General features: G+C 41.4%; 2 protein-coding genes across 3 annotated transcripts in view; one reads left to right on the plus strand and one right to left on the minus strand.

The window, feature by feature from the left end:
- tk2 (thymidine kinase 2) overlaps positions 1-19384 on the minus strand; it is a 163037-nt gene that overhangs the window by 103269 nt on the left and 40384 nt on the right. The gene's annotated exons all lie outside the window — the stretch shown is intronic.
- The window catches only part of piezo1 (piezo-type mechanosensitive ion channel component 1), a 122218-nt gene that overhangs the window by 66387 nt on the left and 36447 nt on the right, over positions 1-19384 (plus strand). Inside the window, exons 7-20 of one of the 2 annotated variants that reach the window (XM_050071116.1) lie at positions 1872-2043; positions 4986-5084; positions 5283-5355; positions 5689-5792; positions 8507-8586; positions 8860-9040; positions 11042-11147; positions 12114-12295; positions 12397-12545; positions 12973-13131; positions 16301-16407; positions 16681-16847; positions 17012-17188; positions 18869-18994. In XM_050071116.1, coding sequence (XP_049927073.1) covers positions 1872-2043; positions 4986-5084; positions 5283-5355; positions 5689-5792; positions 8507-8586; positions 8860-9040; positions 11042-11147; positions 12114-12295; positions 12397-12545; positions 12973-13131; positions 16301-16407; positions 16681-16847; positions 17012-17188; positions 18869-18994 — 1882 coding nt within the window. The remainder of the gene's footprint in view (positions 1-1871; positions 2044-4985; positions 5085-5282; positions 5356-5688; positions 5793-8506; positions 8587-8859; positions 9041-11041; positions 11148-12113; positions 12296-12396; positions 12546-12972; positions 13132-16300; positions 16408-16680; positions 16848-17011; positions 17189-18868; positions 18995-19384) is intronic. The other variant, XM_050071117.1, reaches the window with a different exon arrangement.

Consider the following 19384-nt stretch of genomic DNA (forward strand, 5'->3'; position numbering starts at 1 on the left):
TCTCTGTGTGTTTGTTTCCTTGCGGACGAGAAAAGGAGGAGCGCACATTTCCGAGAAGGCATGTCCTTTTCAAAAATGCAAGAGGTGTTGCTTTGTTGCCGGCCGTTTTCTCCGGTGTGTTAAACACACTTTAGAAAGGAGTGTCCCCAGACTATCAGAAGGCGGAGATTGTCTGGTGGCGAGACTATAGATAGACAGGAAAGGTGGGAGAGAGAGAGGACTTAGCCTGTGTGGTGTGCACACTGTACCAGGTGTGCTATAGGTCACCCTGTATCTACGATATCAAGGGTCTTAAATTAAAATTTAAAAAGGTCCAGTTACTAAAATATCCTCCCAGTGAGGCTCCAAACCTCATCATCTCTGATGGTGTATTTCCATTGCATCGGAAAGTCAAAATTCAAGTTCCTAGTTGAAAATTTCAATTGGAACGCCCCCTAAAGTTAGATATAGGACTCTGAAAGTTGGTGGAACGTCACCAACCCCGACTGCAAAATCCAAGATGGCTGCTCTGCACATCAGCAGTAGTGAAAACTACGCTATATGTGTCTTATTGAAATCGTTGTACACACTGTTCTGTCCAACTTCTGTATGTGGACATGTTGCTACAGTGTTTGAATGCGCCAAATACAGCGTAATGTATTCTTATCAACTGGTACTGCTAACAATGGCTAATCTGGCTAGAACTGGTATTGTTTACAACATCTGGTTTTCCAGCGTCTTGTACTGGAATGTGGACAACTCAGGTGTGACCTCATTCCCAGCTCTGACCTCTGACCTCTGAGGTAAATGGAACACACCGTAAAATGCATCCTTTAGGCTAAGTCTATGACTTTTAAATAAAATCACCAATGTACATTTCCATATCAATTTAACAGAATTCAATTCTAAACTAATAAATTAATATCAAATTATGCTATTTAGATTCAGTTTTTTTTTTTTTTTTTAAAGTTGAGTGATTCAAATCTAGTGATACATATTTCAGCCCATGCTCATGTGTCGCTAGTAAGGAAAAAAACAGCAATAGTTACTGTGCCTGATCAGTGTCAAGTCCCTCTTTCCTCCAGGTGCAGCTATTTTTTCTCTCTGTGTGGCGCTGACATTGCATGGAGGGAAGCTGCACAAAAAAATAGACAGAGTGTTCGAAGCTCATGTTCCTTCCTCCCAGGAAATCGTCAATATCTATTAATAGTGAGCTTACAGTGTTTGAAATATCTGTGGAAGTGAATTGAACAGAAACAGTAGAAGGAGATAAGATAGTGAGTGAGTTTAGAGACAAAGATAAGAAAACAGAAAGTGAATGTGTGAGTGCAGAGCAATGTGAGAGGAGGTATGTGTGGAATGACTAGCTAGCAGGTAGCAGTCGATGCTTCGTCACGTCACCTCTCCTGATCAGCTGAATTGCAGAAAGATGAGCGAGCAGTGCAGCATTCCACTTTTACGTACGATCTCTCTCCCTCTCTGTTTCTCTCTCATCTATCATCAGCAGGGCTCTTGCCAGGTCTCTGTCAGTATACCCAGCTGTCAGCACACACTCTGTGTGTGTGTGTGTGTGTGTGTGTGTGTGTGTGTGTGTGCCTGTTGATATTTCTATACTTATAAACTTGATATAAACCTGATTCTCATTCTGATTGCGATTACTCTCCCCCCAGATCATTGCTTTGGAATGCAGATTAGGTTTGGCTGCTCATTAATGATTTCCATCTCCATAAATCCCACCAACTTTTAACGTTCCAGCTGCCCCACATGCCTCTGGTCACAGCTGTATTAATCAGCAATTGTTCAACATGCCATTAAATAACTACCTCCTGTTGTTTTTATCCCCAACTTCTCTCTCTTTCTCTAATTATTTCTGTATCTGTGTTCCTGTACAGACTCTTTGGACTGAAGGACATCATCCTACCAGGAAACTGCTCCTCACCCTATGACCTTAACCTTAATGCCAATCATGATTGGCCAGTTTATGTCAACCCAGGGATACTGTTCCTCCTCTACATTACCATAGCAATTGTTCTCAAGACAGGATGTCATAGCACACCTAACCAGGTATCTGCTACTTCTTCTTCATTGGTAGCAACTGAAATGTAAATGTAGCAGAGAGAATCAGGAAAATTACAAAGAAAAAACAAGTTGGCATTTGATGTTAGGATGGATTTGTAATTGTATAATGAAAGAGATTGCGCTGATGTATGGCAACATGCCGGTAGATACTCTCTTCTGGATGGTTAGCTGTTGCACTTATTATGAATCAGTGGGCTCTAATTTCCCGGCGCAGCGCAGGGTGGCGAACCCCGCGCAGAGCTAGTTTCGAGCAGTGCAACCCGAGGCGCGCTCAGTTTGGTAGTTTGGCAGACCGAGGTGCGCTGAGATGGGTGTGGCGGCGCAGCAGGGGGAGGTGTCGACAGATCCAGCTTGGCGCAGTGACAGTTTCGTCCCAAAAGGCTTCGCACAAGGCGCGCTAAAAGCTCGCCAGCTGAAACCAGGTCTACTGTCAGCGCAGGCGGTGTAAGTGGAAGTTTGGCTGACCGGCGGACAGTGCGCACACGTCACCAAAACCTCACAGGCAGGTTTCCAGAATGTCAGGCACATTAATAATGCAATAAATAGCCACAAAACCACTATTCAATGCAACTATCTGCAATCAGCACATAAATGTATCTCTATATCAACTGTCCCGTCACATCTGATGTCAGATCAAAGGGGATTGGCACCGTTTGGCACGTTTGGCACGCGTAATGGAAACCCAACCTGATTTGATTAACACAGCTGCAAACTAATGAGTTCACATCCCTCTCAGCCAACCACAAACAGCCACAGCATCAGATAGGGAGTATATATTCAGCATCTGTCATCTTAGAAAAGTCAAAAGAAAAGAAACAGAGTGAGACTGCGAGAGAGAAAGAGAGAGCGCGCGCGCACGAGAGAAACGCAACATTGATTTACAATTGTGGTGACCTCCTCCCAGGCTACCTTTGCATCATCAGCCCGTGGAGGTCTGCTCGCAGTTCCGTATATTCGGACACTGCGAGCTTGGACCTCCCGGACCAAAACATCAGTTTCCTCCTGGGAGAAGTTTGGCCGTCTGACGCTGCTGCTCTCTTCTGCCATGGCGAATTGAGTAAACTCTCATTACGCCTTCGCGCGGCGCATTTAAGGGCGAGGAGAGGGGCTCATTTGATTGGTGTGATGTGTGTAAAACCCACTCCACGCCTTCTCTCCTCCCTCTTTCCGACTTGCGCAGGTAGGAGGGACGGAGGTGGGAAAGAGGAGTAGCTGCGCCAGGCGCACGGTGTGCCAAACTTGCAAAATCCGCCTGGCCACACCCAGTTGGCGAAGCGCAGGTGCTCTGCGCCCCCGCCTCGCCCAGTCTGCGAAACTAGAGCCCAGTGTGTTCAGTGAGTCACGACAAGCATCACCTACTCTTCTTTACTTGTTGTTTGATCACAAATCCTGATCAACATCAAATTTTTGCCAATTGTCAACTATTTTGGTAAATTTCCATGTATGGCCCTGATCAGACAGAGCACGTTTTGCAGCTTGCTGCGTCTTTTTTATTGTTGCTAGGCAATCATAGAATTACCTTAAGCTAAACTGTTATTTTCACAATTATCTCACAGTTCATTACAATCTGCATTGTAATGTGGCACAGTTATCCCCACCACAGAATGCCCACCTCTAAATTTATGTGATTGGACAGAACCAAAACATCTGTTTAGCATTTCCACCGCTGACAGTACTCTTTAATGTGCGGAGTTGTTGTCACTCACTTCTCTGTCCAGCTCTCGCTGTGTTTCCTCTTCATCAGTGATGCAGAGGAACATCCACACTTCATTTAATGTCCACAGAATGGGGTTGCATGCTGACATTTTCAGAACAAAAAATATATTTAAAAATAGTGGGTTGAGTGCATTGAGTCCTTGTCAGGCAAGAGCAAGGGTTTAGTGCTGCAGAAGCACAATGGAACAAAGTCAGTAAGTAAGGATTAGGATATATGCTGGTTGAAATTCATAAATATTTTCTAAATGGTTAAAAATCCAATCATCACTAAAGCATATGTCATACAAGAACGACAATAAAAACCAATGGAATGGTCAGAGTTGTCATATTGACATATAGTTCTATTGATTTATTCATGTTGTCCACTTGTGCACTGAGTAACATGCAAGGAAATATTCCACTTAAAAAGTTGATGGTAGCTGCCAGCAGTAGCCTTTGAACAGCAGGGTGATTGAATTATTTTTTCTAAGTCTATAGCTGCTGCTATAGGCAGCAGAACATCCTGTCATTTTTCATATCATAGTTGTAGTTTATTAATGTATGAAAAACTTGCCACGGTATAAACAGTGGTTAGATAACCTTCAAATCCAACCACAACTCAGCCCTGAGCAAAAGTGACAGTCCTCCAATGACAATCAATGGATTCCAGTGTTTCTAGCTCCACCTTTTAGTGCCAGATCTGTGTGCCATGTACCCCAAAAGAGGGGTGACCAAAAATGGGGATGGTACGGATCGGTTCCATTGATACCATCCACAACTTTTCACAATTGAAAAGCATAAATAAGTGTTCCAATCTGTACTGAATTGAACTGAACTGAACTGACTGCTTGGTAGAAATGAGGTTTTAGATACAGTAAGAGCTGTAGTAAGAGAACATTTTCACATTACTGACAATATTCCTGATAACAGATGTTTATGTTGTTTTCTTTTTTGGTCTTTTCTTCTATTTTAAGATCTTTTTGCATCTCTGACATTCTGTGCACTCGTCTACAGTGAGCTGTCAATCCAAATACAGTTTTCTGCTTAGTCCGCTGTTGTTGATATTTTAAATGGAACAGATGTGCATTTAAAAGCGGTGATGACAGTAGAAAAATCTATGATGAATCTGCAACCAATCAAACCTTCTGCATAGTGATTGTAGCTTTTTTTTTTCCTGAAAAAGCTGTCAGTTTGAATATGTATTTCTTCTCAGATGCTGTATTTGTGTTCAGCAGGTTAAGGAGCAGCCGCAGAAGAAAGCCGAAGACGAGGAGATGGTGGAGTTAAAGTCATGGAACCAACAGAAAGAGGACTATGAAGATGACACACAGGTAAAAATTCATATCTCTATGCCTACCTCAGTAAGTCAAATTTTCCCATTTTAAGAAACTACAATGAAAGTATGAACAAATATATCAAGAGTTATATTGCATTCTTTAATCAAACTGTATTTGCAAAGCCTGTATATATGTACAGTTGTGTATCTCAGAAGTGTAAAGTGTGTGTGTATGTATGCTCTTCTGTTTTAGCTCATGCTCCTGTCTATGGGCACAGAGGGCAGCAGAGGAGGAACTTTGGCTGGAGAGAGTCAGCCAGATCTGGGTATCAAATGCTCCATTTTTTTTTTAGAAATCATCTTTGTAGCTAAAACAGAGTGTGTATGTGTAATTACAGCAGTACAATAGTGGAAGATCTGTTCAGGCTTTAGATGATTACAAATAGATTTGACAGTTTGGAGGAAGTCATTTGTGACAGAGAGTTCAGGGTGATTATGGTTACTAGAAGTGACCCATTCACTCAAGATCACAGCTTAGTTAAAAATGACTTCTCACAGATATGATGATATAGAACACATCATATCTCTTGATGATCTTCCTCAGTTGGTTCTTTCTCATGTGATGTTCTGCATACTGTGATGATTGTTGTGTTTGGCAGGTGATAGTGCCCCCAGTGGACCCCGAAAAAGTGAGAGCCCATTTTTCTTGCTGGGAAAGGTGGTCATGCAGCAGAGCTACGTCTGTGCACTCATAGCTATGATGGTAACTATCAGAATATACATTTATAAACTGACATAAGATGTCAGTTTATAAATGTTGCACACTTTGCTATTTCAGTCTACTCAGTGAACACAACTAAACTTGAATAGTTACGATCAGAGACTGATTTCAGCCACTTTGTGTATTCATGTTGAAGACCTATAAAGAACCTATAAAGCACACCAAAACAGCATCATGATATGTATTCACAGAAATATATTTTAGTTAATGGGAGGACAAAAAAAAAGACATTGCAACAAAATATTTGTTTACCTATAAAATCTGATAATAGATTGCAAAATCTGATCCATAATATGGCCGTTGTTTTGAACACAGTCTGTTGTTTTAATGAGATAGAAAAAAAGTTTATAAAATATCATCATCATCAAAAGGTGGTGCTGATAGGTGCTGATACCAGTATCACCAAAAGAGTCCATATAGCCCACTCCTACTATTTATAGCATGTCATAATATGTGTGTAATAACTATTGTAATATGTATAACGTTATCAGAATGTGGCAAAAACTATGAACATGTCCACCCTGTCACCAAGCCTTCATGACAGGGTGGACATGTTCATAGTTTTTGCTAAAGTTAGCATTTAAAGAACATATGGAGGACGCTTTGTTAGAAAAGTGATTCATTGTTGAAGGTAACTGCGTACAGTTTAATAGATATGTTTTACATTTCTGAAAATTTAACTACGACGGAGTGGACATGTTAAAGGAATACCTCATCTGCAAAAATGACCATTTGTATATCAATTACTCACTGCAAGTGTCTGTGAATTTAAGAAGAAAACTTTGGTTTTCTCACATGCCTTCACAGTGAACGAAGAATCCAAAAAAGGCAACCATTCTTTATGAATTAAATACTATAACAAAACATCCATTTATAAACTCTCACATACCTGGTGCAGTATAGGCCAAGTCTCATTTATCCAGTGACTAGCTCAGTGCTTCCCACACACATGCTTTTTTACTAAAACATAATGGGCTCTTGTTTCGCAGACCGGGTGTGGCGGAGGCGCAGCGCACCTGCGCTTCGCCAACTGGGTGTGGCCAGGCGGATTTTGTAAGTTTGGCACACCGTGCGCCCTGGCGCAGCTACTCCTCTATCCCACCTCCGTCCCTCCTACCGGCGCAAGTCGGAAAGAGGGAGGAGAGAAGGCGTGGAGTGGGTTTTACACACATCACACCAATCAAATGAGCCCCTCTCCTCGCCCTTAAATGCGCCGCGCGAAGGCGTAATGAGAGTTTACTCAATTCGCCATGGCAGAAGAGAGCAGCAGCGTCAGACGGCCAAACTTCTCCCAGGAGGAAACTGATGTTTTGGTCCGGGAGGTCCAAGCTCGCAGTGTCCGAATATACGGAACTGCGAGCAGACCTCCACGGGCTGATGATGCAAAGGTAGCCTGGGAGGAGGTCACCACAATTGTAAATCAATGTTGCGTTTCTCTCGTGCGCGCGCGCTCTCTCTTTCTCTCTCGCAGTCTCACTCTGTTTCTTTTCTTTTGACTTTTCTAAGATGACAGATGCTGAATATATACTCCCTATCTGATGCTGTGGCTGTTTGTGGTTGGCTGAGAGGGATGTGAACTCATTAGTTTGCAGCTGTGTTAATCAAATCAGGTTGGGTTTCCATTACGCGTGCCAAACGTGCCAAACGGTGCCAATCCCCTTTGATCTGACATCAGATGTGACGGGACAGTCGATATAGAGATACATTTATGTGCTGATTGCAGATAGTTGCATTGAATAGTGTTTTTTTGGGTATTTATTGCATTGTTAATTTGCCTGATATTCTGGAAACCTGCCTGTGAGGTTTTGGTGACGTGTGCGCACTGTCCGCTGGTCAGCCAAACTTCGGCTTACACCGACTGCGCTCCCCTTGCGCTGACAGTAGACCTGGTTTCAGCTGGCGAGCTTTTAGCGAGCCTTCTGCGAAGCCTTTTGGCACGAAACTGTCACTGCGCCAAGCTGGATCTGTCGACACCTCCCCCTGCTGCGCCACCACACCCATCTCAGCGCACCTCGGTCTGCCAAACTACCAAACTGAGCGCGCCTCGGGTTGCACTGCTCGAAACTAGCTCTGCGCGGGGTTCGCCACCCTGCGCTGCGCCGGGAAACTAGAGCCTACTGATTCAAAACACTTCAGCACACAAGTAGCATGCCTTGGCAAGTGTGCCTTTAAACTCTGATTGTGTATTCCATTGAGCTGAGTTCAAATACACACGCTTGTGCAGGCACACTTCTTGGGGGGGGGGTGGTACACATGCTGCATCTTTAATCTTCTGGAAAATGCAATCAGGCGCTGGGTGCTACTCTTGCACCTTGTCTGTGCCAGCTTTTTAGAGCGTGGCAGAAATGTGTGCACACCACGACATTTGAGCGCGGCTGCCGCACATCTACATTGGAAACAATGAATTTGAGGGTGCAAAAATTGTGGCATGTGTACAGCCCCTTATACAGTGTGAGACTGTCAAGTGATGAGTAGTGCTCCCTGAGAGTGCCTGAGCACCGTGTGCATATGTGCATATGAGCTGTGCTTGAGCAAAGTTCAAACACACGCACCTACTCAGGCACACCATGCAGGAGACTGAGTCATTTATAATAAAACCTTAGAATTACATTATGTCCCTGTATGTCCATGGTGACCAAGGGACACTGAATGCACTTTTTAATGATTTTGACATGTGTTGTTTCTATGTTGTTTAGGTTTGGAGCATTACGTACCACAGCTGGCTGACCTTTGTGCTGCTGCTGTGGGCCTGTCTCATCTGGATCCTGCGTGCCAGGTACCTGCAGTGCTGACACAACGTATCAAGAGTCTGATAAACACCCTGATTATCTTTAAATGTTATAGTTTTAATTGATGCTTGGTGAATGTATTCATTGATTTCTCCAGATATTGTGTTGGGTCAGTGTTTGCTCTTGTTAAGCTAAACAAATACACATGTTGTTTTAAAGTGATTTTGTGTAGATTTCGCAGGCTACCTTATGACTGAACCCACACTGATGTGATGTTTCAGGGTTTAGACTTGTACTCAGATAGCTATCTCTTTTTGCAGACGACATGCAGCCACACTGTGCTCTCCGTTCATTCTGCTCTATGGCCTGGCTCTGTGCTGTCTGCAGTACGTCTGGGCCATGGAGTTACAGCCTGAACTGCCCACCACTGTGGGCACCATGAGCCTCAGACAGCTGGGACTGGACCGAGCACAGTATCCCTGTCTACGACTGGGAGCTTTGGTAAGACGAGAGAATAGATACTGGGTGACTGAAGTTGCATAGTTGCAAGTTGTGACATATTCTGCACAATATTTTTCAGCTCATGATCAGAAAATACCTGTGGGCTCTGGTCCTTGACATGAACAGGTCAGCATCAGGTTTAATATTGTTGCAGCTCATGTCAATCAGCTTACCTGTAGCTGCGGTCTTACATCCTCAGTAAATACCCTGCAAAATGCAAAATAACAATAATGCAAAGTGTTGTCCTCTCAGGGTAATTTGTCAGTTTAGTTTTGAGTTTTACTCTTCAATTATGCTGGGAAAATATATTTTAAAAGATCAAAGTCTTGACCATTAAACCCTGCAACTGGCCAACCTCCCAATGATTTAATTTTTTCTCGAGAAGCTAACATGATGGATGTCAGAGGTAAGATCTTAGGCCAGAGATATACTTGGTTTTAACCAGCTGTGTCATGTGTCACATACTTGCCTATGTACTATGCGTGTTACTGGACGATTGCGCTAGAGGGCACACCAGAGAACTTAGACTGTATTGAACTTCCAGATTTGCATGATGTAAACAATAAACTCGGCAACACTCAAGGAGATTACTGTATTGTTAATTTTGAGATCATCGTGGATCACAGCAAAAAAAGTGATAATTTCAGGGGACGTGCACAATTAACACTCCATACAGAGGCAGATGATGCGAGGCAGCCATCGCATGCACACAAACGCATAGCTGAAAACAAGTATATCTCTGACCTTACAGAGCTGACAAAAAGTTATATATTAATTAATTTCACATCAGTCATAGTGGCTATTTAATTTGTCAAAGTTGCGAACAGTTATTTTAATGCTAATCAAAATACTCATTTTAAACCACAATTCTTATTTAGTTTGGATTTAGAAGGGCTACTGAGTTGACCAGAGACACACCTGATAGCAAAATGATTTAATGAATTTGTCAAAAAATAGAAAGCTGACCAGAACTTGAGCAGCATTCCCACCTTTTTTCAAACCAGGAAATGAGACAGGAGTCCTCAGGATATAGCTAACCCCTTTTATGCCTGATTAAATGATGTTTTTGTAGAATTTTGATGGAGTTGACAAAAACTCAGGCAACATCTTAACATTTTAACAAAAGAAAAAAAGGTATATTTTAAAACAAAGGTAATTATAACAGTACATTTTTACACCGATGTTATCAGTGTGTACTTTGAGTTTTAGATTCTGAAGGCTTTTAACCCATTTTTTAGTTGTGAAATTTTGTCTGGGACAAAGCTGTTCTCTGGCACAGAGCAAGTTTAGAAGTAAAAAAAAAATGAAAGAAGACCAAAATATTTAGATCATTTCGTCATCAATCGTTGGTTGATAAGTTAGCATTTTAAGGTTGTTTTTGTTCAGACATGATTTGTCCCACTTCTAAAGAATGTGTGAAATATGCCCTAAAAAGTTGCATAGATTTGAACAGCTGAGTGACGGGATGTGTTGGGATTCCAGCTCAAAAGGTAGACCCAAGTGCAGAAGACAACTATGAGAAAGATGAATTTCAGGAAGGACATGGTTGGGCTTGAGTTGCACAGGTACAACAGGCAAGCGAGCAGGTAGACAGGTTGATGGGGGATAATCCAGGTCACGAGGGTAAGACAGTTGGTTGAAATACTGCAAGGGATGATGAGATAATGAATGATGGGTGTGTAAGCTGAGGGAGGTGATGCGCCCATTGCAGGCTGGTGTGCGGGTAGACTGGGGTCAGGTTAACAAGACAAGAAGAGAGTCTCACACACACACACACACACACACACACACACACACACACACACACACACACACACACACACAGACAGAGGCAGTAGAGACAAGGGCACTGGTGTGAATATGACAGGATGGGTCATTTTGCTGGTTAGAGATGCATTTCTCAACTTCTCAGAAACCCAGTGAAATGAATTCTTGCTCTTTGTGTTTTTGTGTGTTTTTCCATCTCTCTCTCTCTCTTTTTTTGTAACTGTCTCTCTCCAGCTCCTGTACACTTTAACCTTCTGGCTGTTAGTACGTCAGTCAGTGAAGGAAAACTTCAGCAGGAAGAGGAAAATGGTCACACCACTACAGGAAGTCACTACAGGAGGTCAGATATCTTTAACACACACACACACACACACACACACACACACACACACACACACACACACACACACACACACACACACACACACACATNNACACACACACACACACACACACACACACACACACACACACACACACACACACACACACACACACACACACACACACACACACACACATTTGGATACATATTCACACTGATATTATGAACATAAAAGTAATATTGAACAATATTAACTTCTGCTGGAGCCCTTCTCCATTAGGCTAAAACACACATGCATAACATACATACTTTTTTTAGGTGCTTATTATATTATCAAATTATGTTGAAGTGAGAGTTCAAGGACCCCTTTGAAAATGACCATGGCAGTTGTTCCATCACCAAAATGAAGCTGAACTTTGGAGCTTTATTTAGCCCCCTTCCTGACAAGCTATGCTGACATTGTTGGTACCTAAGATTCCAAAGGGTGTCCAGTTTCACAACATACCAATATTTTTACACTATAGCTTAAAGAATCAGCATACCACAGCCTCTTAAAGATGGTAATGTCGGCCTCCAATTATTTTTGCTGGGGAGGCATGTGGGGGGCAACACTTGTATCAGGGTGGCCATGTGGTCACAGTTTGCTTTGGGTTGAAGGTCAGTCTCCTTAAGACCATTTCCTGGCACAAGCATTCTTTACATCCTCTCCAGAGGATGAACCTTTTCAATTAACTTAAGACTTTTTTCGAGGGCCACCATCAGGATAAATTTCCAGCTTTGTACGTGAACATAAACTTTCTACACAAATGATAACATATGTGCCTAGTCTTCTGAGCATGACACGTTTGTCCCCGTTTTACAGTCCTTCTTACTATACAATACCTTCCTGATGACTCTTCTTTTACATTTTAACATCAACGTCTAAACCCGCTTCCCATCCCTCACCCCTCTCCTCCCTCTCTGTCCTTTTCTCCTCATCAGAAGAGGGAGCTGCTAATGAATCAGTGCTGAAGGTTCTAGGAGGCATGGTGATGAGCTGTTATGCCAAATACTGGATCTATGTGTGCGGAGGGATGTTCATCATGGTCTCCTTTGCTGGAAAACTTGTCGGATACAAAATCATCTACATGCTGCTGTTCCTGCTCTGCCTCTGTCTCTATCAGGTACGAACAGACCTACAGACCACTTTTATATATGTCTTCAAAAATAAACATTAAAACCAAAGATCTCTCGTATTGAGTAATGACTTGCCCCTCTTTCCCAGGTGTACTACTCTCTGTGGAGGCGTCTGTTGAAGATCTTTTGGTGGCTGGTTGTGGCCTACACTATGCTGGTGCTCATCTCCATCTACACTTTCCAGTTTGAAGACTTCCCTGGATACTGGAGGAACTTTACTGGTTTCACAGAAGAACAGTACGTTCTTGTACAATAGACGGAGACTGTCTTGTGTTTTCCTCTATCCTATTAATATGTCTCTGTTTATCTTTCGAGCTGTAGACTGGTTCTGCTGTCATTAATTTCTTCTATAATGTTTAAACATTACCCTGCCTAAAATACTATTTAAACTACTCATGACCCAAAATATCCTCAAGCATGACTACAAAGCAAATGAAGGTAATTAGGCCTGTTGACCCATATTTTTTTTTTGTCTTGTCAGTGCTCAGGGTAAAAATGGATTTTCCTTTTGTCCTTGTTAACCTCATGTTCCTTCCGCTCTGTGAGCAATGTGTGCAGTTTCACTATCTGGAGTGTGGTAACTAAGCACAGTAAGATAGGAATGAGAATAAGAGTTTAAAACTGAAGTAATGAAGGTGTAATTGTGTTCCTCTGTCGTCCTCAGGCTGGCAGCGATCGGTCTGGAAACATTTGCTCTGTCCGAACTCTTCAGCAGTATTCTGATCCCTGGCTTCTTCCTGCTGGCCTGTATTCTGCAGCTGCACTACTTCCACAAACCCTTCATGAGAATCACTGACCTGGAGCATGTTACACCTATACACAAGTAACACAACCTGCACACTCCTACTAGTCATGTCCTATCAAAACAAAAAGATTTACATATTGCTGGACAGTGTTGTTCAAAGCCACGGTGAAATTGCTGCCTTGTCGCCAGAAGAAAATGTTAGCATTGCATTGTTGTTCTTGTTGTTTCTGCAAATCACGATTAAGTTACATTTGCATGTTTCATACATATCATATCAACATTTCTAAAATGAGGTAGTATATGTGCTGACTTTGTCATTGGGACATGGAGGGGATGGTAGATGGTGTGATAATGAGGCAAAACTCCCGCCAAGCTGCAGACCACTGTTCAAGACAAACAAACAGTACAGGTTGTTTTTTAGCAACACATTACTGTATTTCCAGTGTTGTTTTTAGACCCAAAACATTGGTGTTTTTTTAAAAGACCCATTGCTGTTTTTCCAGTGGGGATAGTGTCACGAAAAGTGGTTGTTTTGTTATCAAGACAAAGCTGTTTTTTTCAGTAACAAAGTGGGTTTTGTGCCTAAACTTAACCACACATTAACCACAGTGTTGCTGAACTGTAAAGTTTCAGCATATCTTCTACATAATGATGTACAAATATAACACATATCTGTGGTTTGCTGAAGTGTACAGTGCCAACATTTTCTCTGGCTATTAGGTTAGAAATTAAAGTGTGTCGAGTGTCTTAACTGTGTTTTCTGGCATGTGACCTTTGAAGTGGAAGTGAATATCTGGGTGGGATTAATCATGAGAAGGTTTTTAAACCTGCAGAGAGATATGGAGCATAGAGGACTTTTGGACATGTGCATTATTAGACCAGGAGGAGGACAAAGGAGAAATTAATAAATTAGACCTTGTCCACATTCTTTGGAATGTAAATACAGTTTTTGCCAGCAAAATCCAAACACAAAGCTCCTTTTATGGTATAACTCTGCTACCCTCTTTAACTCACAAGCTAACATCTCAGTTCAGTTTTACATCATGTGTGGGGTTAACTGGTCACTGCAAATCACATTTGACATGACAAATTTCTGAATTAGCCCCTCTGTTCAAGATGAGTCATCAAAACTATCATAACCTCTTCAAGAAGAAGAAAAAATACTGTAGAGAATTTGTTTTAGAGATAAATGAACAGATGCCGTACATAGTGCTCCATGTAGGGAAAGAGAAGAGGGAAATGCAGAGATGTCAAAAGAACAGCTAATGAAGCTGCACAGTTCAGTCACAGTTTCTCCAAGTCATTAAAAAAACATTTAAAATATATGGAACGAGTGATTCAACCTGCAAATACCTGATGATGATTACCTAGAAACATGTTTAAAGCTGTTTTTACTTTCTAGTGTAACAAGACATAATTTAAGCACCATAGAGTGTAGAACATACAGAACTGACCACTACATTACTATGATTTGTTAGTTTAAAGGGACACTTCACCTCAAAATCAAAAATACATATTTTTCCTTTTACCATGTAGTACTGTTTATCAGTCTAGATTGTTTTGGTTTGAGTGGCAGTGTTGGAGATGTCAGCTGCAGAGATATCTGCACTCTCTCCAATGTAATGGAACTAAATGGCACTCAGCTTGTGGTGCTCAAAGTGCTGCCTTCTGCACAGGGATATGGTTGGCGGGTGTAGTTCGGTAAAATAAAGTTGTTCCTATATGAAACTACTGAGCAACGTGAGATGATGATTTCTGGAAAGAGATATTGCTACTCAGTTTTTCAAATGTATTATTATCCAAATAGTGTTGGGCAAGTTACTCTCAAAATGTAGTACAATACATATTACTAGTTACCTTCACTTGAAAGTAATAAGTTATTTGACAATATTACTCTCTGCTTGTCTGACCCATTCATGCATTCACATACAGTGGTTACAACTTTGTATTAAAATCTCCTGCTTATATTAATAATAGTGTGATAATATAGAACAATTAAATAGCCTAGACCTTTTAAAATATATGAATAGCCTTGGAAGCAGTGAGGGTCAGGCAGAGGATCAAAGTCTGTAAATTATGAGATATGGATAAATATATGGGGGCCTATGATGCAGTATGAAACACAATAAACAAATGTTAAGGTTAGTACAACAAACAAAATGGCATGCGATTAAGTTGCTATGATGAGCACAAAAAAACAGTCTTAGGACGCAAAAATAGAATGGGATACAATGACACACTGGACATGATAATGCACACGATCGCAGTTACCCTTCTATAAGGTAGCTTATGATGAATGACATGACGACACAACAACCTTTGGGGGATGTTTTTTCTGTCAGCACATGGGTGGAAGTGGAGCAGTGTGGATCAGTGTGGATGAATGAAAAATGAAAACAATACACAATTTATTTCAGGTGGTAACACATTACGTGACATTGTAAATGTAATAATACTACCCGTAATCCTGTTGGAAATGTGTTATATAAGTTCACTACTGCTAAAGCGTAATATATTACTGTAAGACGTTACTTTTGTAACGCGTTACTTTTATAATGCATTACCCCCAACACTGGTTCCATTACATTGGAGAGAAGTCAGACATCTCTACAGCCGATATCTAAAATAGAGCTCACACCAAAACAGTCTAGATTGATAAATAGCATAACAGGTAAGAGGAAAAACATATATTTTCTAATTTGGGAGTGAGGTGTCCCTTTAACTTCAGGGGAATCATTGAAGGTTCTCAAGAAAGGTTCTATGCCCTAAACAGGTGCTGTATTTTCAGGTAATATTTACCTGATCATTGTGAAATTAATTTGGTAGATAGAGGTCACATGATGAATCATCAATTTATCATGATATTGGAATTTTTGGAAAATATTTGAATTTTGCACTGATTTTTATGATAGAAATAATTTGGCAGTTAATTATCCAAGGGGATGCACTAAGATACTTTATTTAGCTCTGTGATTTGTTAATTTTAAAGAAAATGTATCCAATCATAAAAGAAAGTCTGGGATATTTAATAGATTGGTCCAGTCTTATAACATAAATCACATTTCTTCTTTCATGACCAATACTATATGTTAGACTGGAATTTGGCCACCATTTTTGTACTTTTAGCCACAGATGAATATCTATATTCAAACTTTGCTTCTGCTGGTGGTGTTTCCCATCATCATGTGTCACTGAGGAATTCTACATTTTTCTTTTTGCAAGAACTAATGAGACAATTTGCCTCCAGGAAGAAGAGCAGTGAGCAGTCTGAGCCAACTGGTTCTGGTGATGTGGAAACGAACTTTGAAGAGGAAGACCTGGGGACTAACATTGATGAGGAGTCTGAAGATGAAGGTGAAGGAACAAAAATGGCACTTTATATTAGAGACATATTTTCACAATGGAAATGTTTATTGACACACAAATTAGTATTAATAGTTTTTTCTTGTAAAATGACTTCTCTATTTATGGACTTTTAAGGGTTTGGTTTTCCAAGTGAGTACACTTACATAAATTCATGTCACACAAATGTTTTTAAAACTCTTATTGACTGATCTGTTTTTCTGCTCCTCCCATATCCCCCTTGTCCTCTCTTTGTCCATCTGTCCTGTCTCTTCTCTTACTCAGTGGAGTTGGTGCCCAGTAAGTGGGGTCTGGTGATGGATAGGTTACTGGTCCTGTCTAGAAGGTTCTCTGACATTCTCACCAAAATCCAAGTGTTTCTCTGGAGGCTTCTGGAGCTCCACATCCTCAAGATGGTGGCCTTCTTCTCTGTGTGGGTTTCGCTCCAAGAGGTAAAGGCAGGGGGATTGGGTGTGCTTGTAAAGGGGGTGTGACAAAGAAAACACTGTACAGCAAATATAATACTGCACATATATGATACCTGACATAAAGTTCTAAAACATGTTCATTTTTGAATAGCTGCATATGACGTAAATGTGTCTGTGTTTGTCTGTAGCCATCTGTGATGAACCTGGTCCTGGTGGTACTGTGGTCTCTGGCCATGCCCTACGGTCGCTTTAGGCCCATGGCTTCCTGTCTGTCTACAGTCTGGGTGTGTGTCATCATCGTGTGTAAGATGCTGTACCAGCTCAGTGTTGTCAACCCTGATGAGTATTCCAGTAACTGTACCCTGGTAAGACACACATGGACACACATTCTGCATCAACTATATCTGTTTCAACAAGTACAATGTTATATTTCAGTCAGTCATTAATACCAACATGCAGTCCTGGAGGATGAAGGGGAAAATAGATAGATATATACCAGTCAACCAAATCATTAAAACCACTGACAGGTGAAGTGAATAGTGATAGAGGTCACATGATGTGAAGTGAAGTGGTGGGAAACTTTCGGTTCTGCCGTTCATGTGGATGCCACTTGACACACACCACCCACCTAAACACTGTTAGAGACTGAATACACCCCTTCATGGCGATGGCACTCACTGATGGCAGTGACCCCCCAGCAGAACAATGCACCATGCCACACTGCAAAAACTGTTCAGGAATGGCCAGAGGAATGTGACAAAGAGCTCAAGGTGTCAATCTGGCCTCAAATTTCCACAGATCACAATCTGATCAAGCATCTGTGAGAATTGCCGGTACCCCAGAGGTCCTGTGTTCATGCCTCCTCAGATCAGAGCCAAGTCCACTCCACGGTGGGGATCTGGCCTGTTGAGGTATGGACACAGGACCTCTAGGGCTGTCCTGTGATGTCTGGCACCATGAGTCCTGTGGTTTGTGAGGTGGAGTACCAACATGGTCCATGAATTCTAGATAAGTTCTGGGTACTTTTTTCACCCCTGGTGATTTATTTCCTGATAAGGCAGCGCTGGCATCACTTTGCATTGAGAATGGTACTGAGCACACAGCCTAGTTGTTTTGGCAAGCACAGGAAAATGAAGGAACTGCTGAGCGCCTGTCAAGACAATAAGGCTGAATTTAAAAAGAACAGTTATGGAATAGGCTATTGCAGTTTATTCAGTTATGCCACCTACTGGTGCAGAACTGCAATAGCCTATACCACAAATATTATCTGTGTTTATTATTATTATTATTGTTGTTTCATTGATGTTTGAAATTACTGGGAGCTATTAGATTTTTGATTAGCTTAAGTGCAAATTTTATTAAACTTTCAAGAAATGATTACATTATTGGGTGCATTTGGCCTTTGCAACAGCAGTGTATTATGCTTGCCTGTTGCAACATCTACTGTTGCTGAGCACTGGGAAATGTAAGTCTGAGTTTAGGCAGTCAAGTCAGATCTGAAAACCAGAACTCTCAGCGTCGGAGTTTTTGTGTCACTGGTAGTGGTCAACACCCAGTCATAAGATATCTATAAGCCTCACATAGATATTTTATTATAATTTTTCACACTGTCATGTCTGATGATTAGATGAGTACTGCAAAGACTGCAGCATTGCTTAACCTTTTTAAGGCATCAATTCCCAAGGGCATGAGTTACATACTGTTTCTATGTCCAAGGTTACAACTCTGAGCTATCCATCCATTATTATCTGTAACTGCTTATTCTTTTCTGGGTTGCCAGACTATCACAGTGCAACTCTGAACTAGATATGTTAAAATAAAAAAGAAAAGAGACCTGAGGAGGCAGCAGTGCTCTGTCAGCATCATGGCCATCATCAACCCTGAATACTCTTCTCTCTCCCTTGTTTTTCCCCATGTAGCTGGGACAACTGGTGCTGTAGAGTAACTTGACCTGACAGGATGCTGATGTGACCCAGTGGGAGCTGGAGTTATAAGGTGTTGATTGTCCTGCTTATGATTTAGTTTCTCTCATCTTTTCCTCACAGCCTCTAATAAATGAAACCAACCTGCTGCCAGAAGAGATGAAGAACTCCTCTCTGTATAAGAATCGAGTGGATCCAGCCAAATGGTTTGGCATCAGGAAAGATGCCACAGTACTGGGATACAGCAAGGTAGATTCAATATATGCTTCAATAAAACAGTAGTTTTTGGAAATGGTCCAGTTTTTAGTGAGACCATTGCAGCTGGCAGCAGCGAAACAGGCTTCAATCTTACCACCTGGGGCAAGTGTGCATTGTCAATTTACATCCAGTGTGTTTGTTTTTGCAATGACAGATTTCGATTGTTATTCTAAGTGTCCGACAAATAATAAAAAGAATTGCTGCAGAGATACACCTTTTTTAGAGTGAGGTCCTAGATACCATCAAAACTTATTTTGTTATCTGGGTGAAGCAAACCTTCTAAAAAAAACTGAAAAAATCTACACTATAGTTAAGTGCCACAGACACAGTTCATTAATAAGGCTACACATCCAGCCTTTATGTATAATAAAGACTCATAAT

Source organism: Epinephelus moara, chromosome 19 (genome assembly GCF_006386435.1).
Source record: "Epinephelus moara isolate mb chromosome 19, YSFRI_EMoa_1.0, whole genome shotgun sequence".
NCBI classification, from domain to species: domain Eukaryota; kingdom Metazoa; phylum Chordata; class Actinopteri; order Perciformes; family Serranidae; genus Epinephelus; species Epinephelus moara.